Here is a 24,095-nt window from a genome sequence, read left to right as displayed (position 1 = left end):
CCAGGGGGAGCTGCAGAGCAGGAGGCATTTCCCAGGGGATGCTCCCGTGGCTGCCCCCGAACTGGGGACGCACAGAGGACTCAGGGCCCAGGGGCTGCCCAGCCGGCACCGTCCCCAGCCACAAACCCCCCTCCCCGGGACTGACAGTAACGATCGATCGATGCTGAGTCACAGGTGGAGGTGGATTAAGGTTTCCTGGGGCCCTGGGCCAGAGCAAGGGGGATCCCTCCCCACCCCTTCCACCTGCGTCCCTCTCCTGTCCCGCCTCCTCAGCCTGCGGCCCCGTCCATAGCCCCACCCCTTTCTGCCCCTTCCCCCGGTCCCTGCCCCTATTCCACCCACGGTCCCGCCCCATTCCGTCCCCCCACTGCAGTCCCGCAACCCATTTCCTACTTTCTGCCCCACCTCGTGACGAAGCGGGACTGTTCTTAATATTTCCTCTGAATAGTGTGGGAGTGCCTTAGTTTCCCCTAGGCAGTTCTTAAGTATCTAGGTGGTGGGGTAAGGGTGTATGATCATTCCAGAGCCCTAGAGGGCAGGTGTGTGCAGGAGTCTGGACACAGAGAATGGCCGACACCCTGTTTCCTGGCACCTGAGGGCCTGGCCCTTCCCCCTGCAAGGTGAGAGCTCCACCATAGTTCACCATAGAATATCAGGGTTGGAAGGGACCTCAGGAGATCATCTAGTCCAACCCCCTGCTCAAAGCAGGACCAATCCCCAATTTTTGCCCCAGATCCCAAATGGCCCCCGCAAGGATTGAACTCACAACCCTTGGTTTAGCAAGCCAATGCTCAAACCACTGAGCTATCCCTCCCCCCTAAAGCTAAAGGGTTGGAGAATAAAGGAATCAGGAGGCCTCCTGGCCCGGGAAAGGGACAAAGCCCAGAGGAGGAGGGGCTGGAGGGAGTTTCAGTTTGGGGCTGGCTGGAGACATGGAGTGAAGGGCAGACGTGGTTGTCTGGCTCACTGCCCCCCAAAATGAACCCAGCTGAGGGTTCCGGTTCTCTGCACCTACAAGCTCTGTGTTAGACCATGTTCCTGTTGTCTAATAAACCTCTGTACTACTGGCTGGCTGAGAGTCACGTCTGACTGTGAACTTGGGGTGCAGAACCCTCTGGCTTCCCCAGGACCCCGCCTGGGCAGACTCGCTGTGGGAAGCGCACGGAGGGGCAGAGGAGGCTGAATGCTCCGAGGTCAGACCCAGGAAGGTGGAAGCCGGGTGAGCTGTGTGTCCTGCAGACAGGCTGCTCAGAGGGAGGAGACTTCCCCAGAGTCCTGCCTGGCTGCGTGGGGAGCAGTTCCAGAGCATCGGCCAGGGACTCCGTGACACCTTGTCTCCCCAACAAGCTGGCCAAACACAGCCACTTGGTTAGAGGACTGTTTAACTTTCTTAACAGCTTTCACTCCACCTGAGACCTTCTCAAAGCTATCCACGCTGGATCTTTCAACAGGAAAGTCAGTGGATCCATTCACAACAGAAAATTTCTGGCTGTTAGGAACTGAAACTTTCTTGATTAAATCACTTTCACACCCTTCAGTTGCAGTAAACTGCTTGCAAAGACTCCATGAGGATTCCTTTCCCTAGGGCTTTTCTATGCAACAATTCACCCCTCCCAGAAATTCTGCTCTTACCCTCTTCACCTAGGGCTTGCTCTAGAGGAACACTTTCTTGAGCAACAACAGACTCTTTCTGGGTCTCACTTACATCCCCCTTCAGGCAAACTGACAGACTTCCTAGATAAAAGGTCAGAAGCATTCTCCTTCCCTTTGCCACACACAAGTTCAGGAATCTTTTCCTTCTTGCTACAGGTTTCCACACCCTCAGTAGGTAACACAATCAAATCACCTTCATGCTCTCCTTCTGCCCTGGCTAGGATCTCACCCTGATCAGACAGAGTTGCGACACCCTTTCCCAACAACACACTAGCAACAGGCTAAATACAAGCACCAGAATTGTCTGGGCTCTGGGATTTTACATAGACACTAACTGGATGGGACCTAGTTACAGGGCCATTCTCCCGAGCAGACACAAACTTAGGACCCTTGCCTTCCTGGACTTTAGCTGAATCCAGAACAAACTCTGAGACAACTGCACTACCCTCAACCATCATAGGCTGAAAGGCCCCTTCTCTCTGCTCCACAGACAAAGAAGAGCCAGACACACTTTCTCCTTTACCAGACACACTGCTTGGGATCTCATTCCCCTGGTCCCAGCACAAAGGGCTGGTCACAGACAACTGTATGGAGGCCGGGGTAGCTTCCTCTATAGGCAAGTCAATACCACCTCCCCACCCATCTGGCTGACGGAGTCTATGGCCTTGGGACCCAGTGGGTCTTCCGGGCTCAGCGGCAATTCGGCAGCGACTGCTTGGGGTGGCAAAATTGGTAGAGCCGCCCCTGGCTCCAGGAGCCCCCACTTGGCCACTGGTTGCAGAGAGTGGGGGGGCGATCCCTGTGTCAGTGTTTTAGTCCCTTTCCCCGCCCCAACAGACGCTGGTTCTGTTCCTGCAGGGGAAACCGACACGTTCACGGTCAGTGCAGCCGTGGGGAGAACCCCCCAGATCCACTCCCAAGAGCTCCCTCCCCTGCACTCACAGCCCCCTGTTCCCAAGGCCTGGGGAAAGGTGGGTCTTGTGTGACTCCCGCCGGTCACAGACTCTATTTCCGACCCTGGGGCAGGGGGCAGAGCTGCAAGGGGCCAACTGGTCAGGCTCCCTGGCTGGCCTCAGGTGGGGCGGGGCAGGTGATCTCTCATGCAGTCGGGTCCTGAGCTACGTATGGGTGAACCCCCTGCCCCCGAGCCCCATGGGCAGGCAGTGCCAATCCGGGTAGGGGACAGACTCCCAGAGAGGCTGAACGAGGGATGGACTGAACTGGGGTGGAGGGGAAGCGGGGGGCTGTGTCTCCCCTGTTTAATTCCTGTCTCTTGTCAACAGCAGGGTGAAAATTTCTCCAACCCACCATCTGGGTGAGCCCCAGCAGGGTGGTGGCTCTCGGGGGAAGCGTCACCATCCGCTGTGAGGGTTGGCTCCCAGCCCTCCCAGCAAAGAACCCAGGGAATGAATGGACCCTAGAGACTGGACTCTGTGTGATGGGAGTTTGTGGCAGTTTTCAAAAGTGTTCTTCCTTGTGGGGTGGCCCCAGTCTTGGGGGATCTCAGGGTATATAGGGTCCCAAGAACCAGGGAGCTGAGGCGCGGTGTCTGTGGGGCTGGGAGCCCAGCTGCAGGAGGGGATGTGGTTTGCTGGGCGTTGCAGGGAACTGGCTTTGCTCTGACCGCGGTAGATTTGGGCTGGAGATTGCAGAGAAACCAGGTGATGGGGAAGAAAGGGGCCGAGCGCATCACGGGCTTCCTGGGGCTGCAGCCCCGGGCGCAGTTCCTCATTCCGCTGGCACTCGGGCCTCAGGCTGAGTGGAGCTGGACACTGGGGTGTTGGTGGCAGCGCTGGGGGGCCCCCCACTGCCCCATCATGGCGTCTGCTCTCACCGTCATCCTCCTCAGTGAGTATCGGAGACAGCCAGGGCGTGTGGCCATGGGGGGCGGGGAGGATCTGAGACCAGGGCGTGTGGCCATGGTGGGGATCTGAGACCAGGGTGTAGGATCCAGTTGCTCTGCGATGTGACCCCTTAACACCACTTTTCTCTCCAGGCTGCTGGCTGGCGGGGCACAGAGTGGCGTGGGGAGGTGAGTATCAGTCTGTGGGGAGGGTGGTAACATGAAGGATGGGGGAGGGGATGCGTGGGGTGGGGAAAAGAGGAATTGAGCCCTGAACCTTCCCCAAAACACAACCCAAACTCGCCCTGTGAAGACCCGTCACAGTTCTCCTGTGCCCCGACCCCATGGAGTAACTAGGAGCCGAATCTGGCTCCCAGGCTCTGACAAAGAAGCCAGGATTTGAACCGTTCACTGGTTCAAAGTTCTGCCCCTCCCAGGCTGTGAGGATCGGCAGGGGGGGCACCTGGATTTATTTCAGCTCATACAAACGCTAACAGGGCCCGTCCGTGGGCTCTAGATCCCCTCGGGGAACCGAAAGGTTCCCGGTCAGAGCAGCCATGGGGGAGAACCCCCCAGATCCACCCCTGCCCCGAGATCCACCCCCAACCGCTTCCTACCCTGCACTCACAGCCCCCTGTTCCCAAGGCCTGGGGGAAGGTGGGTCTTGTGTGACTCCCACCAGTCACAGACTCTATTTCCAACCCCCAGGCATGGGGCAGAGCTGCAAGGGGCCTACTGGTCAGACTCCCTGGCTGGCCTTAGGTGGGGCCGGGGGGACAGGTGATCTCTCATGCAGCCGGGTCCTGAGCTACGTATGGGTGAATCCCCTGTCCCCAAGCCCCATGGGCAGGCAGTGCCATCCCTGGTAGGGGACAGACTCCTAGAGAGGCTGAATGACAGATGAACTGAACTGGGGCGGGAGGGAGGCAGGGGTGGGGTGTCTCCCTTGTTTAACTCCTGTCTCTTGTTGAAAGCAGGGCGAGAATTTCTCACGCCCACCGTCTGGCCCAGCACGGTGGTGGCGTTCGGGGGAAGCATCACTATCTGCTGTGAGGGTCGGTACCCGGGCATGAAGTTCTTTCTGCGTAAAGCCCTGGGCCTAGCAGAGAGGACGCCCGGCCGGGGAGCTGCAGAGCAGGGGGGGTCTTTCCCAGCTGACATATGAGTTAGGGGGTGACGGGCGGAGCTGAAGGTTATAAACCTCAGTGTGTAGTAGAGACTTTTACAGTCCCCTACAAGTCAGGGGTGGGGCAGTGCACAGAACCCAGGAGTCCTGGACCCCAGCCCTCCTGCTGTCACCCCACTCCCTTCCCAGAGCTGGGGAGAGAACCTGGCTCCCAGCCCTCCCAGCAGAGAAGCCAGGGAGTGAACGGACCCTGGAGACTGGCCTGGCCTGTCTCCTGCTAGGAGAGTCTCATGCTGTTAGCCCAGGGCTCAGAGGAAACTGGGCCCCTGTGGAAAGGCATCCAGGAGCCCGTCCCCAGGGCTGCCAGGTCTGACCCACCACTGAGGCTGCGTGGTGAGGACGGGCCCCAGGACTGGGTGATGGGGCCTGCGTCTCATGGCCTGTCTGCTTCCCCCTGCAGAGCCCAGCTACCCCAAACCCAGCATCTCCCTGAGCCCCAGCGGTGTGGTCTCCCTGGGGGGAGCCGTGTCCGTCTGGTGTCGGGGGCAGCGCCAGGGCATGCGGTTCGTGCTGAATAAAGAGGGACGCCATTTCCCACCTGTGGATCCGAGCGGGTTTGAGGCTGTGTTTCCCATCAGCAATGTGCGCCGGGAGGACGGCGGGAGCTACAACTGCTCCTATCAAAGTAGATCAAAGCCGTCCGCCAGGTCATCCCCCAGCGACCCCGTGGAGCTGGTGGTGAGAGGTGAGGGGCCCGGCTCGGCATCCCCATTCCCAGCCCCAGCCAGACCCTCACAGGGGCTCGGCGCTAATGCGACACTCAGAGCCAGGCTCTGCCCTGAGCCCTGATGGGATGCCTGTCATAGAATCATAGATTATCGGGGTTGGAAGGGACCTCAGGAGGTCATCTAGTCCAACCCCCTGCTCAAAGCAGGACCAAATCCCCAATTTTTGCCCCAGATTCCAAAATGGCCCCCTCAAGGATTGAACTCATAACCTTGGGTTTAGCAGGCCACTGCTCAAACCACTGAGCTATCCCTCCCCCCGTGGAGCGGCAGCCCCTGGAGACTTGGGGCAGGGAGGTGACTTTAACGCTGCCCCTTGTGGGTAGGAGCCGTGAGTCGCTATTTAATCCTGTGATCCCCTCCGCTCTGTTCTCCAGGCCCCGCCCCAGGCAGTGCCCCGGCCGGAGCTGAATGAGGCAGGGGCTGCAGGGGAAGTGGTGGCTTGGTGGACACAGTGCTGGGCTGGGACCCAGGAGATCTGGCCCAGCTCCTGACGCTGCCACAGACTCTGTGTGATGGGAGCATGTCATGATTTTCAAAAGTGTCCTTCAAAAGGGCCTCAATCTTGGGGGACCTCAGGCCAAGCGCCTCTGCAAACACTGGCCTCAATAGCTCTGGATCCCTTGTGTTGGGGGAGCAGGTAGGGCCCCTGCCATGTTCAGGGCCCCTTTGTGCCAGGCGCTGCATAAACACAGAGTGAAGAAAGGGTCCCTGCCCCTGGGAGCTCACTAACCAAGTGAATCTGTCTGTGCCTCAGTTTCCCCTTGTGTAGAATGGGGATAATGACACCTCCCTGCCTCCCGGGGGGCTGGCAGGGTGACTCTCTTCCTGTGTGGGGCTCAGGCCCTGTCGTGCTGGGCCCGGAGACAAGCCTGTGAGTCGCTGTGTGTCCAGGGCAGGCAAGATGCAGTGAACGAGGCAGGGGCCACAAACGGGCATAGGAGGATCCCAAGCACTAGGGAGCCGTGGCTTGGTGTCTGTGGGTCCAGGAGCCCAGCTCGCAGGGCCGGGATTCTGGGCCGGGGACTCTGGGATCTGGGAGAGAATCTCTGCCCGGGGCCCTGGATCTGCCCATGGCTGGGGCCTGCCACGGAGGCTGCGGCTGGGTGGGTGCCCGGGTCTTCTTCTCACAGCCTATCTCCTGTGCGCAGATCCCAGCTTGCCCAGACCCTCCATCTCTCTGAGCCCCACTGGGGTCACCACCCCAGGGGCAAACGTCACCATCCGGTGTGAGGGGCAGCGCCAGGACGTGAGGTTCTTCCTGCACAAGGCTGGAGACCTGAACCCGCCGCGACACATGGACCCTGCTGGGGACGGGGCCGAGTTCCGCATCCCCACCGTGGACCGGCAGCATGGAGGGAACTACAGCTGCAGCTACCGGCCCCAGTCAGAGCCCTTCGTCTCCTCGGACCCCAGCGACCCCGTGGAACTTGTCGTAGCAGGTGAGGGGCCCGGCTCCACATCCCTGATCCCAGCCACACACCCAGCCAGATCCCTCAGGGCTTCGCACTGATGGGGCGCTCAGAACCAGGGTCTGCTCTGAGCCCTGGGCCCAGCAGAGGGGACACCCAGCTGTGGAGCCGGGATGGAGTCACTTGGGGGTTCCCCAGCCGGGGGTGAGCAGCAGCCACTGGAGGTTCGGGGCAGAGGGAGGGGGGATCCCTTCCCCCAGGGGGAGCTGCAGAGAAGGGGGCTTTTCCCAGGGGAATGTTCCCCCGTGTTGCTCCCGTTCTTGGGACCCAAAGAGGAAGTTGGGTCCTGGGTCCAGGGTAGGGGGCAATTACTGTGGAAACAGGTCGTGGTGCCCAGGGGTGGGTGGGGCTGAGACATCAGGGGGAGGGTGAACCCCGGACCCACAGCTCCCCCTATGCCTCCTGCTCTTCAGGTCGCAGCCGGGAATTTGCTGGTGGATCCCAGGGGAGGGACAGGATCTGGGGGCCTGGGCTGTGAAATTGGGCCCAGAGTCCTGGGGCAATAACCCCCCATTATTGGGCCACATGACATCTCCCTGGCAATAGGAGTGAGCATTAGCCAGAATTTCCTTGGTTCTTGCTTCCCCTCCCCACACTGGGGTCTCAGGGGACCCCCTGACCCTCTCCCCAATAGATGTTCTGCCGCCTCTGTCTGCGCCCTGGTCCCCAGGGCCCTGGGCACCGCCCGAGTGTGGGGGGCAGCGGGTGATGTTCCAGCCTCCCCCTGCGCGCTGCCTGGCTGTGTTTGGCAGTAGCCAAGATACCCCGGGGATGGGCTCACTGCGCAGCAGACAGGCCGGGGCAGAGGCACCTGTGGGGGTGGACAGAGGGGTCCTATGGGGACAGGGAGCTGGGTTGGTTCCCTGCTGTGGGGGGCTAAGACCCTGAGGCTCTGATTGTCCCCATCCCCTGGCGTGGTCCTGGGGTGCCGGGTGTCTCGGGGGCAGTTCGTCCACCCGGGAACCCCCTTCACCGGGGAAGCTGAGGCTCAGCCCCCTGGGGCAGCAGGACATGGCCTCACCTGAGGGGTCCGGCCCTGGGGAGATCTCAGAGCCGCAGCACCTGGGAGACCCCCAGAGGGGGGCTGGGCTGGACCTGCTGGACGGGGTGTTGGGGGCTCCACTCCTGGGGCAGAGCTAGCTGCTGATCTCCCCATCTGAGCTGCCAAGTGACTCTCCCCTTCCCTCTGCAGCAGCCCCTCCCGGGACGCCAGGATTTCACCGATGCCAACATCGCGCGCCTGGCGCTGAGAGCCACGGTCCTGCTCGTCATGGGGCTAATCCTGACTGAGGCCTATTACAGCCGCCCGAGGGAGGTGTCCTAGGTGAGGTGACCCCCCATTCTGAATATGCTTTATGCAAAAGTTTTCTTGTCAGGTATCATTACAAAGCTTATAATCTACTCAGTGTGGTCATCCTATTTGTAGGAATGTATCATTCTTGTATCTGAAACTAGGAATATGAAATATAACTCCGAGGTCCTATTGTAATTATGCAAAGTGTGGGCCATTAATGGTGGTTTGAAATCTTGATGGCTCCCATTCACCAGGACAATTGGTTGCAAATGGCTCTATTTACTTGTGAGACTTCCTGTATACCTGTGTGCCAGCAAGCGGGTAATGAAGTCTCACAGGATATGTGATCATATCACCTGAACTGAAATCCATCTTTAACCGGATGCTTTTCCATTTTGAAGGAGACAAAGGATTCCTGCCTTCTGCCAAAGCTATTAAAGGAACAGAACAAAGTGGGTCTCTGTCATGTTGAATCCTCTGCTTTTCAACCAAGATATCTGCTGCAATTAACAAGGACTGTACCAGGGAAAGGATTAGGCCCAGACTAGGAAGGAGTCTAGTCTGGGAAAGAAACTTATTGGAACATCTCTGAGGGTGAGATTTGCCTTTATTCAGTTTCTTAAATGTATTAGGCTTTGACTTGCGTGTTTGGTTTTATTTTGCTTGGTATCTTACTTTGTTCTGTCTGTTATTACTTGAAACCACTTAAATCCGACTTTTTATACTTAATAAAATCACTTTTGTGTGTTAATTGATCCAGAATAAGTGATTAATATCTGGGGGAGCAAATAGCTGTGCGTATCTCTCTATCAGTGTTATAGACAGTCATAAATATAAAGGGAAGGGTAACCACCTTTCTGCATACAGTGCTGTAAAATCCCTCCTGGCCAGAGGCAAAGTCCTTTTACCTGTAAAGGGTTAAGAAGCTAAGATAACCTTGCTGGCACCTGGCGGGTCTGGCTCAAACCAGACCGGGCACTGAAGTCCTAAGCTGGCAGGGAAAAGAGACTCAGAATTAGTCAAAGCACATCAGCAGACAGGCTCCCCCAAGAAGGTCAGAGCTGGGGGGCGGCGGGGGGTAGTATTGTTGGTCATGTGAGGAGCGAGGGGGGAGCAGCACCCCCCAGTACTCCCTGGGCTGCCACTTCTACCCCCAGCAGCCTCCCCTCTCACTGCCCCCCTTCCACATCCCTCCGCAGCTCCAGCCCCCTCACCCTCAGGGTCCCCCACTTTCTTTTTAGTCCCCTCAGTCTCCCCTCACAGCCCCTGTGCTGCAAATTCCCTGCCCGATAAGGGCCCCAACCCCACAGTCACCTCTCTCCCTGCCCCTTCCAAGGGGGGCAGCAAGCTGGGAGATTGGGGGGGTCAGGTGGGGGGGGGTCAGGTGGTGGGGGAATGATCCTGCTTCACAATGAATCTGCTGCTCGTCTCCCTCCTGCTCTGGGGGCCAGGGACAAAGGCTCCCAAGGGGTCTGGTGAGCAGGGGAGCCGGGGCCCTGGGACAGGGGGGCTGATTGAAGGAGGCTCATTGGGAGCCTTCGGCTGGGCAGCTGATGCACCTTTAATGCAGCCCCGGCCTGGTCCAATGCTGTGTGCGAGCCCCGGAGGGGCGACACCACAATTGTGACACCAGGAGTCCTGGACCCAGCTCCACCCCCTGGCTTTAACCACTAGTCCCCACTCCGCTGCCAGAGCCCAGAAATGAGTCAAACCTTCCTGACCCCCAGCTTTCTGCTGTCCTCTAGCCAATGGCGTATAAACAAAGCCGGTGTCACATCCCTCTCTTGGGGCCTGGACACATAACCACTGACAGTGTCTCCTCCAGCTCGGGGGACAGGGTCTCTGCGGGGGCATTAGAAGGTCTCTGGGTTTCTCCTGGTTGGTGACCCGGTTGGGCGCCTGGGATGGAATTTCTCTTTCTCTGATTTTCTTTTGAACCTGGTTGATTTAATTCACACGCTGAGAAAAGCCCCTTAGAACCAGGCATTACAGTGTAAACCCGTCATCACCGCTCACCTAAGGCGCAAGGGGCAGAAAACCCAGGTCTTCCATATCGCGCCCGCTCTTAACATGGTGCTACGGCTTGTGTTGCAGGTGGGCAGGTTGGCAGACTGAGCGGGAAGGCTGCAGTCAAACGCTCCAACATCAGGGAATGCCACAAAGTTTCCCAAACACCCTTAACTCTGCCCCCTTGTGCACATGCATTACGGCGCCATCCTTTAATTTGGTGATCAAGTATTAATTTTGTCTTCATGGGCCATGTCAAGGTTCCTTCCCCACTCTGAACTCTGGGGTACAGATGTGGGGACCCGCATGAAAGACCCCCCAAGCTTATTTCTACCAGCTTAGGTTAAAAACTTCCCCAAGGCACAAAATCCCTATTTGTTCTTGGACTAGGAATGCTGCCACCACCAAGCGCTTTAACCAAGAACCAGGGAAAAGGACCACTTGGAGTTCCTCTTCCCCCAGCAATTCCCCCGAGCCCTCACACCCCCTTTTCTGGGGAGGCTTGAGAACAAACAAGTTGAGCACAGACCAGCTTGGATTTCTTAGGACCCTAAAAACCCAATCAGATTCTTAAAAACCAGAACTTTATTAGAAGAACAAAACAAAGATAAAAGAAACACTCTGTAAGATTAGAATGGAAGAGAATCTCACAGGCAGTCAGATTCAAAACACAGAGAATCCCTCTAGGCAAAACCTTCAATTACAAAAAAGACACAAAAACAGGAATACACATTCCCTCCAGCACAGGGAATTTACAAGCCCAAACAAAGAAAACCTAATGCATTTTCTAGCTAGATTACTTACTAACTTTACAGGAGTGGAGGGCTTGCATCCTTGATCTGTTCCTGGCAAAGGTATCACACAGACAGAGAAAAGCCTTTCCCCCCCGCCTCGAGGTCTGAAAGTATCTTGCCCCCTTGTCATAAATATAAAGAGAAGGGTAAACACCTTTAAAATCCCTCCTGGCCAGAGGAAAAATCCTTTCACCTGTAAAGGGTTAAGAAGCTAGGATAACCTCGCTGGCACCTGACCCAAAATGACCAATGAGGAGACAAGATACTTTCAAAAGCTGGGAGGAGGGAGAAAAACAAAGGGTCTGTGTCTGTCTGGGTGATGCTTTTGCCATGGACAGAACAGGAATGGAGTCTAAGGGTATGTCTACACTACAGAATTAGGTCGAATTTATAGAAGTCGGTTTTTTAGAAATCGGTTTTATATATTCGAGTGTGTGTGTCCCCACAGAAAATGCTCTAAGTGCATTAAGTGCATTAACTTGGCGGAGCGCTTCCACAGTACCGAGGCAAGCGTCGACTTCCGGAGCGTAGCACTGTGGGTAGCCATCCCACAGTTCTCACAGTCTCCGCCGCCCATTGGAATTCTGGGTTGAGATCCCAATGCCTGATGGGGCTAAAACATTGTCGCGGGTGGTTCTGGGTACATATCGTCAGGCCCCCGTTTCCTCCCTCCCTCCGTGAAAGCAAGGGCAGACAATCATTTTGCTCCTTTTTTCCTGAGTTACCTGTGCAGACGCCATACCATGGCAAGCATGGAGCCCGCTCAGCTCACTTTGGCAATTAGGAGCATTAAACACCACACGCATTATCCAGCAGTATATGCAGCACCAGAACCTGGCAGAGCGATACCGCACGAGGAGGCGACGTCAGCGCGGTCACGTGAGTGATGAGGACGTGGACACAGATTTCTCTGAAAGCATGGGCCCTGCCAATGCATGCATCATGGTGCTATTGGGGCAGGTTCATGCTGTGGAACGCCGATTCTGGGCTCGGGAAACAAGCACAGACTGGTGGGACCGCATAGTGTTGCAGGTCTGCGATGATTCCCAGTGGCTGCGAAACTTTCGCATGCGTAAGGACACTTTCATGGAACTTTGTGACTTGCTTTCCCCTGCCCTGAAGCTCATGAATACCAAGATGAGAGCAGCCCTCACAGTTGAGAAGCGAGTGGCGATAGTCCTGTGGAAGGTTGCAGCGCCAGACAGCTACCGGTCAGTTGGGAATCAATTTGGAGTGGGCAAATCTACTATTGGGGCTGCTGTGATGCAAGTAGCCCACGCAATCAAAGATCTGCTGATATCAAGGATAGTGACCCTGGGAAATGTGCAGGTCATAGTGGATGGCTTTGCTGCAATGCGATTCCCTAACTGTGGTGGGGCCATAGACGGAACCCATATCCCTATCTTGGCACCGGAGCATCAAGCCGGTGAGTACATAAACCGCAAGGGGTACTTTTCAATAGTGCTGCAAGCTCTGGTGGATCACAAGGGACGTTTCACCAACATCAACGTGGGATGGCCAGGAAAGGTACATGACGCTGGCATCTTCAGGAACTCTGGTCTGTTTCAAAAGCTGCAGGAAGGGACTTTATTCCCAGACCAGAAAATAACTGTTGGGGATGTTGAAATGCCTATATGTATCCTAGGGGACCCAACCTACCCCTTAATGCCGTGGCTCATGAAGCCGTACACAGGCAGCCTGGACAGTAGTCAGGAGCTGTTCAACTACAGGCTGAGCAAGTGCAGAATGGTGGTAGAATGTGCATTTGGATGTTTAAAGGCACGCTGGCGCAGTTTACTGACTCGCTTAGACCTCAGCGAAACCAATATTCCCACTGTTATTACTGCTTGCTGTGTGCTCCACAATATCTGTGAGAGTAAGAGGGAGATGTTTATGGTGGGGTGGGAGGTTGAGGCAAATCGCCTGGCTGCTGGTTAAGCGCAGCCAGACACCAGGGCGGTTAGAAGAGCACAGGAGGGCGCGGTACGCATCAGAGAAGCTTTGAAAACCAGTTTCATGACTGGCCAGGCTACGGTGTGAAAGTTCTCTTTGTTTCTCCTTGATGAAACCCCCCGCCCCTTGGTTCACTCTACTTCCCTGTAAGCTAACCACCCTCCCCTCCTCCCTTCAATCATTGCTTGCAGAGGCAATAAAGTCATTGTTGCTTCACATTCATGCATTCTTTATTCATTCATCACACAAATAGGGGGATGACTACCAGGGTAGCCAGGGAGGGGTGGTGGAGGAGGGAAGGAAAATGTCACACAGCACTTTAAAAGTTTACAACTTTAAAATTTATTGAATGCCAGCCTTCTTTTTTTTGGGCAATCCTCTGTAGCGGAGTGGCTGGTTGGCCGGTGGCCCCCCCACCGCGTTCTTGGGCATCTGGGTGTAGAGGCTATGGAACTTGGGGAGGAGGGCGGTTGGTTACACAGGGGCTGTAGTGGCAGTCTGTGCTCCAGCTGCCTTTGCTGCAGCTCAACCATACACTGGAGCATACTGGTTTGGTCCTCCAGCAGCCTCAGCATTGAATCCTGCCTCCTCTCATCACGCTGCAGCCACATTTGAGCTTCAGCCCTCTCTTCAGCCCGCCACTTACTCTCTTCAGCCCGCCACTTATTCTCTTCAGCCCGCCACCTCTCCTCCCGGTCATTTTGTGCTTTCCTGCACTATGACATTGTCTGCCTCCACCCATTCGTCTGTGCTCTGTCAGTGTGGGAGGACAGCATGAGCTCAGAGAACATTTCATCACGAGTGTGTTTTTTTTTCTTTCTAATCTTCACTAGCCTCTGGGAAGGAGAAGATCCTGTGACCATTGAAACACATGCAGCTGGTGGAGAAAAAAAAAGGGACAGCGGTATTTAAAAAGACACATTTTATAAAACAGTGGCTACACTTTTTCAGGGTAAACCTGGCTGTTAACATTACATACATAGCACATGTGCTTTAGTTACAAGGTCGCATTTTGCCTCCCCCCACCGCGTGGCTAACCCCTCAACCCTCCCCCCTCCCCGTGGCTAACAGCGGGGAACATTTCTGTTCAGCCACAGGCAAACCGCCCAGCAGGAACAGGCTCCTCTGAGTGTCCCCTGAAGAAAAGCACCCTATTTCAACCAGGTGACCATGAATGATATCTCACTCTCCTGAGGATAACACAGAGAGATAAAGAACGGATGTTGTTTGAACGCCAGCAAACATACACTGCAATGCTTTGTTGTACAATGATTCCCAAGTACATGTTACTGGCCTGGAGTGGTAAAGTGTCCTACCATGAAGGATGCAATAAGGCTGCCCTCCCCAGAAACCTTTTGCAAAGGCTTTGGGAGTACATCCAGGAGAGCCGCGAATGCCAGGGCAAAGTAATCCTTTCACATGCTTGCTTTTAAACTATGTACAGTCTTTTAAAAGGTACACTCTCCGGAGGTCCCTTCTCCGCCTGCCGGGTCCAGAAAGCAGCCTTGGGTGGGTTCGGGGGGTACTGGCTTCAGGTCCAGGGTGAGAAACAGTTCCTGGCTGTCGGGAAAACCAGTTTCTCTGCTTGCTTGCTGTGAGCTATCTACAACCTCATCATCATCATCATCTTCTTCGTCCCCAAAACCTGCTTTCGTGTTGCCTCCATCTCCATTGAAGGAGTCAAACAACACGGCTGGGGTAGTGGTGGCTGAACCCCCTAAAATGGCATGCAGCTCATCATAGAAACGGCATGTTTGGGGCTCTGACCTGGAGCGGCCGTTCGCCTCTCTGGTTTTCTGGTAGGCTTGCCTCAGCTCCTTAAGTTTCATGCGGCACTGCTTCGGGTCCCTGTTATGGCCTCTGTCCTTCATGCCCTGGGAGATTTTGACAAAGGTTTTGGCATTTCGAAAACTGGAACGGAGTTCTGATAGCACGGATTCCTCTCCCCATACAGTGATCAGATCCCGTACCTCCCGTTTGGTCCATGCTGGAGCTCTTTTGCGATTCTGGGACTCCATCATGGTCACCTCTGCTGATGAGCTCTGCATGGTCACCTGCAGCTTGCCACGCTGGCCAAACAGGAAATGAGATTCAAAAGTTTGCAGCTCTTTTCCTGTCTACCTGGCCAGTGCATCTGAGTTGAGAGTGCTGTCCAGAGCGGTCACAATGGAGCACTCTGGGATAGCTCCCGGAGGCCAATATCGTCGAATTGTGTCCACAGTACCCCAAATCCGACCCGGCAAGGCCGATTTAAGCGCTAATCCACTTGTCAGGGGTGGAGTAAGGAAATCGATTTTAAGAGCCCTTTAAGTCGAAATAAAGGGCTTCATCGTGTGGACGGGTGCAGGTTTACATCGATTTAATGCTGCTAAATTCGACCTAAAGTCCTAGTGTAGACCAGGGCTTAGAACTTAGTAAGTAATCTAGCCAGGTATGCGTTAGATTCTGATTTCTTTAAATGGCTGAGAAATTAAGTTGTGCTGCATAGAATGAATATTCCTGTCTGTGTGTCTTTTTGTAACTTAAGATTTTGCCTAGAGGAATTCTCTATGTTTTGAATCTAATTACCCTGTAAGGTATTTACCATCCTGATTTTACAGAGGTGATTCTTTTTTACTTTTTACTTCTATTAAAATCCTTCTTTTCAGAAACTGAATGCTTTTGTCATTGTTCTAAAATCCAAGGGTTTGGGTCTGTGGTCACCTATGCAAATTGGTGAGGATTTTTACCAAACCTTCCCCAGGAAGTGGGGTGCAAGGGTTGGGAGGATTTTGGGGGGAAAGACGTGTCCAAACTACATTTTCCCAATAAACCCAGATAAACGTTTGGTGGTGGCAGTGGAAGTCCAAGGGCAAAGGGTAAAATAGTTTGTACCTTGGAGAAGTTTTAACCTAAGCTGGTGAAAGTAAGCTTGGGAGGTTTTCATGCAGGTCCCCACATCTGTACCCTAGAGTTCAGAGTGGGGAAGGAACCCTGACACCCCTCATTGGTCATTTTGGGTCAGGTGCCAGCGAGGTTACCTGAGCTTCTTAACCCTTTACAGGTGAAAGGGTTTTGCCTCTGGCCAGGAGGGATTTTATAGCACTGTGTACAGAAAGGTGGGTACCCTTCCCTTGATATTTAGGACAGGCCACCACCCATGTTTGAACCCAGAATGTAAGAAAGGACGGGTGTGGGGGAATCTGCATGGAAATTGTGGTCAGTGGCAGATTGAAGACCAGACCCCGCTGTCTCCTGGCTCCCAGCCTGGTGCACCTTCCCCAAGGCTGCAGGGTACATGGAGGGAGAACTGTCCCCCCTCCCCACAGAGACACAGACAAGCTGGGAGCTGCATGACACTTGCCCAGGCCGATGGGCTCAGGCTTGGGTTTTGAAGGCGCCCCTGCTTACTTTGACCGCACTAGGTTTCCTCTGCAGATTAGAGACAACGTGTGATGGACACAGGAAGAGACGAGACATCGTCGGCTTCCTGTAGCTGGAGACACCAGCTGAGTTTGTTATTTGGGGCTCAGTGGAGCTGGGCTCTGGGGCGTTGGTGGCAGTGCTGAGGGGCCTCTCGCTGCCTCTGTCATGCCATCTGCTCTCACCGTCCTCTTCCTCGGTGAGTGTCAGAGAAAGCCAGTGCACGTGCCCACTGAACCGATTTCTCCTTCCGCAGCTGATGGAGATAAAACGCAATTGGCCTCTAGGTCGCCTCGGCCTCTCCTTGCCCTGCCCCAGCCACCTGGCAGATGGATCCGCGCCGTTGCCCTGCAGAGTGGTGGGGGACCCCCGGGGCTCTTGTGTCACTAGCCCAGCTCTCTCGCTCTTGGATTTGGGGAAAAAGCATCCAGGAGACTCTCTCCCTGCAGCCCCCTGTATCGGCCTCTTCACTGGGGCCGGGCTGTGGGGTCAGGGAACAGTGACCGTGCCGGGGTCTGTGTCTCATGGCCTGTCTCCTCCTGCCTGCAGAGCCCAGCTACCCCAAACCCAACATCTCCCTGCACCCAGGTGGGGGGTCGCCCAGGGGGGAGCCGTGACCGTCCGGTGTGAGTGTCGGTGTCGGGGAGCGAGGGTCCTTCTGTATAAAGCTGGAGACCTAGAAGCACGACAGGGCAAAGACCCTCCAGAGGATGTGGCTCAATTTTCCATCCACAACGTGAGCCAGAGAGACGCAGGGAGCTACAGCTGCCGATATAGCATCAAATCCGACCTGTCCGTCTGGTCAGGGCCCAGCGACGCCATGGAGCTGGTAGTAGCAGGTGAGGGGCCCGGCTCAGCATCCCCGCTCCCAGCCCCACACCCAGCTGGATACTCAGAGGGGCTCAGCCCCAATGGGACGCTCAGAGCCAGGCTCTGCCCTGAGCTCTGGATCCAGCAGAGGGGACACCCGGCTGGGGAGTGGGGATGGAGTCACTGGGGCATTCCCCAGCCAGGGGGAGCAGAAGCTGCTGGAGATTCAGGGCAGAGGAAGGGGGGATCCCTGCCCCCAGGGAGGCTGCAGAACAGGGGGCCTTTCCCAGGGGGATGTTCCCCCAGCTGACCCCGCTCTGGGGACACACAGAGGAGTCAGGGCCCAGAGCATGCCCAGCTGGCTTCAGCCCCAGCGCTGAATTCACTCCCCACCAGCCTGGACAATTAAACCCATAACAAAACGCCTGTTTGTGGGGCGAGGGGCCCAGTCTCTGAGTCACTGTTTCAGCCTCTTCCCACCAGGGCCTGGGTGCTGGTTCCATCCCTCCCCAGCCCCAAATCACGCTCGATTTCATCCCACAGAGGGAACCGACCCAACTGGGCCCCAGCAGCCGGATCCCCCCATGACGGAGCCGGAGGGAGAAGGTGAGCCGGAGAAATGGAACAATTCATCCCCTAGGGAACAGGGCTCCCCGCTCTGACGCCCATGGGGCCAGTCGGGCTGTTTGGAGGGGGATGGTCCCTGCAGACAGAGCTGATGGGTTCATTTCTTCTATATAGAGGGTGATGGGCAGATCCATGGGGACGGACGGCCATGGTTCGGTGGGAATATGAGTCTGTGGGAAAGTAGGGAGGTGGACAGATGGGAGCGTGTTTGGTGAGGGATAGAAAGATGGACTAAAACCTTGTCTACATGAAAACTGGACCTGAAATGATGACTCCCTTGTGGTTCCCAACCCCCGCCCCCAAACGGTGATCTCAGAGCAAGTCTGGGCTGTTGGATTAGCCGCCCCCCCCCGGTTTGATACAGCCCCGTTTGGCAGACGAGCTCCCCTTTAGCTCTCTAGACGCAGGGACGTTCCTCCTCCCAAATAGGAACAGCCGCACCGAGACCGGCTCCGCAGTGACTCCAGGTGGGAATGGCACCTCCTGGCCTGCCTCTGCTGCAGGCAAACAGGAGGAAGTGAGCGTCCCCACCAAGGAGGGAACAGGGCGGGGGGTCCCCATTCTCCACCAACTAAAATCCATCCCTCCTCTCCCTGGGACTGACAGTGAAGATGGATGCTGAGTCAGCAGCTGGGGGGAGATCGCTGAGTCGCTGTTTCTTCCCCTCCCCAGGCCCTGGTGTACGCTGGTTCTCTTCCCACAGAGGGAACCGCCCTGATCCAGCCTGGAGCGGCGCCGGCTCCCACCCACCCGAGCAGCGCAGGGCCAGGTACCAGGGCCGGGGCGGGAATCACCGTCCAGCCAGCCCTGGAAACAGCCTTGTGGTGCCCAGGGGCTGGGGCTGGTTGCAGGAAATGATGAGGGAGTGAATCTGGGTGGGTGAGGCCCAGACACCACAGGGAGGGACTCATTGACATGGGGGAGAAGGAGAAACAGACCCACTGCCTCTCGCCCACTGCCAGGCCCTCAGCTCCCCGGACGCCTGCTGCCCTACAGGTCACTGCCTGGAGCTGTGGGGGGATCCCAGGGGAGGGACGGGGCTGTGAGGGCTGGACCCTGCTGGGTGCACAGGGGCTGGGGCAATGAGCCCCCTCCCTGGGCCCCATGATCTCCCCTGGCAATAGGGGTGACCATTATCCAGAATTCCCTCTGCTCTTCCTTGCCCTCCCCCAACGGGGTTCCCAGGGGACCCCCGACCCATCCCCCACAGATGTTTTGCTGCCTCTGGCTGCTCCCTAGGCGCCACGGGGTGGGGGGAGCAGCGGGTTACGTCCCAGCCTCCCCCCGTGCGCACTGCCTGGCTGTGTTTGGCAGCAGCCGAGATACCCCGGGGATGGGCTCACTGCACAGCAGACAGGCCGGGGCAGAGACACCTGTGGGGGTGGACTGAGGGGTCCTACGGGGACAGGGAGCTGGGGTGGTTCCCTGTCCCGGGGGGCCTGGGACCCTGAGTCTCTGACTGTCACAGTCCCCTGGCCAGGCCCTTGGGTGCTGGGTGGCTCAGGGGGGCAGTTCACCCATTCTCTTTGGCCCCGAGCTGCTGATCTCCCCATCTGAGCCACCAAGTGACTCTCCCCTTCCCCCAGCAGCAGCCCCCCTGGGATGCCCGGATTTCACCCACGCCGACATCACCCACTTGGCGCTGAGTGCTATGGTCCTGCTCATCGTGGGGCTGATCCTGGCTGAGGCCCGCTACAGCCGCCCGAGGGTGGTGTCCTAAGTGAGGTGACCCCCACTTCTGTGCCCCTTGCTGCCCCCAGGGGCTGGGTCTAGTGCGACACGGGCCCCTCAAACCTGCCATCTCTCTGCACCCCCAGGAGCCTGGATCCAGCCGTGCAGAGAAGAAAATCTCCCCGGAGGACGAGCTGCTCCCCCTTGGGGGGGCTGAAATGCCAGCACAAAACCTCCTGCTCCCAAACACCCCTGCCTCGGTGAATCTCCCCCCCAACAGCTCCCAACCTGACAGCAACACCCCAGGATTGAACCCCGAACCCCGCGAGCACCAGCCCCTGCAGCACCAGTTAGAGGAACTGCCCCTGTGCTGGGCTCATTGGGCTCCCCGCGGAGCAGCCCCTGGACAGTTCCGGGTCCCACTCACTGGCGCTGCCGGGCCAGTCTCTGCCCAGGGCTGTCAGTGGAGAGCGGGGAGCCTGCGTTTTGCCTGGCACTAGAATAATGGCACTTATTGCCCCCCCCCCCCGGTGTCCATCCCCCTCCTCTCTATTCAGCGGGGTCCCCCAGCCCCTTTTCTCTTCCCCCTTTCTCCCTAGACCTCTCCCACCCTGTATTTCTCTTGTACAAACCCTCAGAGTTGCCCCCCAAATCTCCCCACCCCAGGGGGGGCTGTGATACCAGAGCCTCCCAATGTCCCCTCCTGGTGGGTTCAGCCGACGAAGGTGAGTGAGAAGTTCAGGCAGCCTCACGAGAACCTGGACGAATGAACGTTGGGGGGAAAGTTGGCGAGACAGAAAGACGGGATTTGTCCAACCCAAGAGGCCACCGGACAGACCCCATGGGCCAGGCTGGGGCCTGCCTGGGACACGGGAGAAGGGGGGAGCAGAAATCTGTGACCCAAAATTGGGGTGTCAGAAACGAGGCCTCATTGGTGGATAAAATATTGCGGGGACGGGCTCTGCCACCCACCACCCTTTGGGGTCTTAAAGAAAGAGACTCGCTTTACCCTCCTGGCTGCCACCCCCATCTCCTGGGCCCCCCGGGCCATCCGGACCCTGCTCCGTGGAGATGTCCTGAGCAGAGCGGCGGGAGAGAGGGACCCTGATGCCATCGCCCCTCCCCCGGCTGAACCCCCAACCCGGGAGGAAACGGGGTCGGACTTTCACAGCAGCCGCAGCGACGCCAGATCCAGCCCAGCTCCGGTGGCTCCTCTGCCCCCCAGGACAGTCGCTAGCGTCTCCGGGGCCAGCGGGGAGACGCCCAAACCCGGGGGATTTTCCGGCTAGAGACTCACTCCAGCTGCCCGGCCTGCGAGTGGCCAGCAGGCAGATGTACGCTAAACGCCTTAAGAGTGACCTGGTGGAGCTGTGCAGGCAGAGGGGGCTGCGCATTGGGAGGTCCACCAAGGAACAGCTGATTGCCCAGATGGAGGAGAGGGATCGCTTGGATGACCCGATCCCTGTCCCGGAGGGAAGCCGCCCGGTGGACGCAGCGTGGGCCCTGGGCCTGACCGGCCTGGGAGGGGTCAGACTGCAGCCGAGGACATCCCGAGACCCTTCCTACCTATGCCTGGGGGAGGGGTTGGGGGAAGCCCAGAGAAGACCGAAGGCACCCTGACCCCGGCAGCCAGCAGGGGATCCTCCCGGCGGAGCTCCCCATCCCTGGAGTGGAGGCAGCTGGAATGGGAGAGGGAGATGAAAATGAGGGAGCTGGAGGACCGTGAAAAGCAGCGTCAGCATGAGGAGAAACAACGTCGGCATGAGCAGGAGGAGAGGGAGAGGGAGCGTCAGGAGAAGGAGAAACAAAGACAGCGTGAACTGGAGCTGGCCAGGCTGAGGAGCAGTGGGGCCCCAGCTGTGGTGAGTGTGGGGGGACCCAAGACTGCAAGGAGCTTTGATAAGTGCTTCCTGGCCCAGCGGAAGGAGGGGGAGGACATAGATAGCTTCCTGACGGCCTTTGAGAATGCCTGTGAGCTGCACAGGGTTGACCCTGCAGATAGGCTCCAGTTTCTCACCCCCTTACTGGACCCCAAAGCCATGGAGGTGTACAGCCGAATGACAGGGGCGGAAGCAGGGGACTATGAACTGTTCAAACAGGCCCTGCTCCGTGAGTTTGGGCTGACCCCCGAGATGTACCGGAGAAGGTTCCGGAGTCAGCGTAAAATGCCTGAGGTCACATATCTAGAACTGGTCAACCGGATGCAGGGATATGCCCGTATGTGGACAGCTGGGGCCCAAGCTAGAGAGGACCTGCTTGACCTAATTGTACTGGAGCAACTGTATGAACAGTGCCCTTCCGACCTGAGGCTATGGTTGGTGGACAAAAAGCTGGAGAACCCCCAGCACGCAGGACAGCTGGCTGACGAGTGTGTGAACAGTCGGTCAGGGAGTAGCAGGGAGGATTCCCAAAATAACAGGCCCCCCACGATGCAGAGAAAGAGTCACCCTGGGACCTCCCAGCGGGGAAATAGGGAGAACCCCCTCCCAAGGGGAATGCCTGGCGTCGGGACCCTCCGACCCGCTCGAGGGGACCAATGTGACCTGAGCTGCTATCACTGTGGCCAGAGAGGCCATGTACGGACCCAGTACGGACCCAGTGCCCCAGACTCAGGGACAGACTGAGCAGACCTTGGGGAGGGTACTACATCAGAGGCTCAGGACCCTTCCTTGGTGGGGAGGGAGCGCCGAGGGGCACGGCTCAGAGAGGCTGTGGCCTCAGACCCGGCCAATGAGAGGGAACCGGTCCCCATCCCTTCCCCAGCCGCTGAGTTCCAGGCCGAGTTGAGGAAAGATCCCTCCTTGAGGAAGCTCAGGGACCTGGCCGACCTCAGTGTGCTATGGACCATGAGGAGAGGCTGCCAGGAGAGGTTCCCGTGGGAGAAGGGGTTCCTGTACCGAGAATGGGCTCCCCCAAGGGAAGTGGAGTCCTGTGGGATCAGGAGGCAGCTGGTGGTCCCCCAGAAGTACCGCCGCAAGCTCCTGTACCTGGCCCATGACATCCCCCTTGCAGGGCACCAGGGAATCCGGCACACCCGGCAGAGGTTGGTACAGAACTTTTACTGGCCCGGGGTCTTTACCACGGTCCGGCAGTATTGCTGATCCTGTGACCCCTGTCAGAGGGTGAGGAAGGCCCGGGACAAGGGGAAAGCGGCTTTGAGACCTTTGCCCATCATAGAGGAACCTTTCCAGAAGGTGGCCATGGACATCGTGGGACCTCTCAGCAAGACGACCCGGTCAGGGAAGAAATACATTCTGGTGGTGGTAGATTTTGCCACCTGCTACCCCGAGGCAGTGCCCTTCGCTTCCATTGAAGCAGACACCGTGGCAGATGCGTTCCTGACCATTTTCAGCCGAGTGGGGTTCCCCGAGGCAGTCTTGACAGACCAAGGCTGCAACTTCATTTCGGCCCTGCTCCGGTGCTTGTGGGAGAAATGTGGGGTCCAGCACAACTGGGCCTCAGCTTATCACTCCCAGTCCACTGGGCTGGTGGAAAGGTTCAACGGGACGCTAAAGATGATGCTGAAAACCTTTATGAACCAGCATCCGCGGGATTGGGACAAGTACTTACCTCACCTGCTGTTCGCGTACAGGGAGGTACCCCAGGAGTCTGCCGGATTTTCACATTTCGAACTGTTATATGGAAGGAGGGTGAGGGGCCCCCTGGACCTGATGAGAGATGAATGGGAGGGGAAGGCCACTCCCGATGGCGAGTCAGTGGTGGAGTATGTCCTGATCTTCCGAGAGAGACTGGCCGAACTCATGGGCCTGGCGAGGGAGAATCTGGCCAGACCCAGAAGAAGCAGAAGGTCTGGTATGACCGCACGGCGCGGGCCCGTGCCTATGCCACCGGGGATCAGGTGATGGTTCTCATCCCCGTGAGAAAGAACAAACTACAGGCCACCTGGGAGGGCCCTTTCAAGGTTGTCACGCAGCTCAATGAGGTAAACTATGTGGTGGAGCTGTCTATCCGGGCGCACCATCGCCGGGTGAACCATGTGAATATGATGAAGCCATATTATGCCAGGGGGAATGTGGTGGTGGCCGTGTGTGGACAGTGGGAGGAGCAGGGAGATGACCCTTTAGTAGATCTATTCCCTGGGACCAGAGCTGGTTCCCCCCTGGAAACAATTCCCCTCTCGGATCAGCTAACCCCTGCCCAGCAAGCTGAGGTCAGGGGGGTGCTGCATCCCTACCGACAGCTGTTTTCCGAAAAGCCTGGACTCACTAATCTGACTCTCCACCGGGTGCAGACAGGGTCACACCTGCCGATAAGATTCTCCCCATTCTGAGTCACAGGGAAAACTGCTCAGGACCTGGAAAGAGAGGTCCGGGACATGCTGGCTTTGGGGGTGATCCAGGTATCTGCCAGCCCTTGGGCCTTGCTGGTGGTGCTGGTCCCCAGAAAGGACGGGTCGATCCGGTTCTGTGTGGGCTATCGGAAGCTCAGTGCCATCACTGTATCTGATGCCTACCCCATGCCCAGGCCTGACGAGCTCCTAGACAAGCTGGGAGGAGCTCGGTACCTTACCACCACGGACCTTACATAGGGCTACTGGCAAGTGCTGCTGGATGCTGATGTCTGGCTGAAATCGGCCTTTATCACCCCTCTGGGGCTCTATGAGTTCCTGACCCTGCCTTTCGGCCTCAAGGGAGCGC

General features: G+C 57.2%; 3 protein-coding genes across 8 annotated transcripts in view; 2 read left to right on the top strand and 1 right to left on the bottom strand.

Annotated features, from left to right (window-relative positions):
• LOC119564877 (immunoglobulin superfamily member 1-like) overlaps nucleotides 1-24,095 on the bottom strand; it is a 967,916-nt gene that overhangs the window by 441,771 nt on the left and 502,050 nt on the right. The gene's annotated exons all lie outside the window — the stretch shown is intronic.
• Nucleotides 1-24,095, top strand: part of LOC119564866 (immunoglobulin superfamily member 1) — a 999,687-nt gene that overhangs the window by 684,776 nt on the left and 290,816 nt on the right. Inside the window, exon 12 of the mRNA XM_043534608.1 lies at nucleotides 5,083-5,367. Coding sequence (XP_043390543.1) covers nucleotides 5,083-5,367 — 285 coding nt within the window. The remainder of the gene's footprint in view (nucleotides 1-5,082; nucleotides 5,368-24,095) is intronic.
• The window catches only part of LOC119564865 (immunoglobulin superfamily member 1), a 798,058-nt gene that overhangs the window by 625,897 nt on the left and 148,066 nt on the right, over nucleotides 1-24,095 (top strand). The gene's annotated exons all lie outside the window — the stretch shown is intronic.

Source organism: Chelonia mydas, chromosome 23, assembly GCF_015237465.2.
Source record: "Chelonia mydas isolate rCheMyd1 chromosome 23, rCheMyd1.pri.v2, whole genome shotgun sequence".
Lineage (NCBI taxonomy): Eukaryota > Metazoa > Chordata > Testudines > Cheloniidae > Chelonia > Chelonia mydas.
The sequence above is the reverse complement of the archived record's forward strand: the minus strand, read 5'-3'. Positions and strand labels throughout refer to the sequence as shown.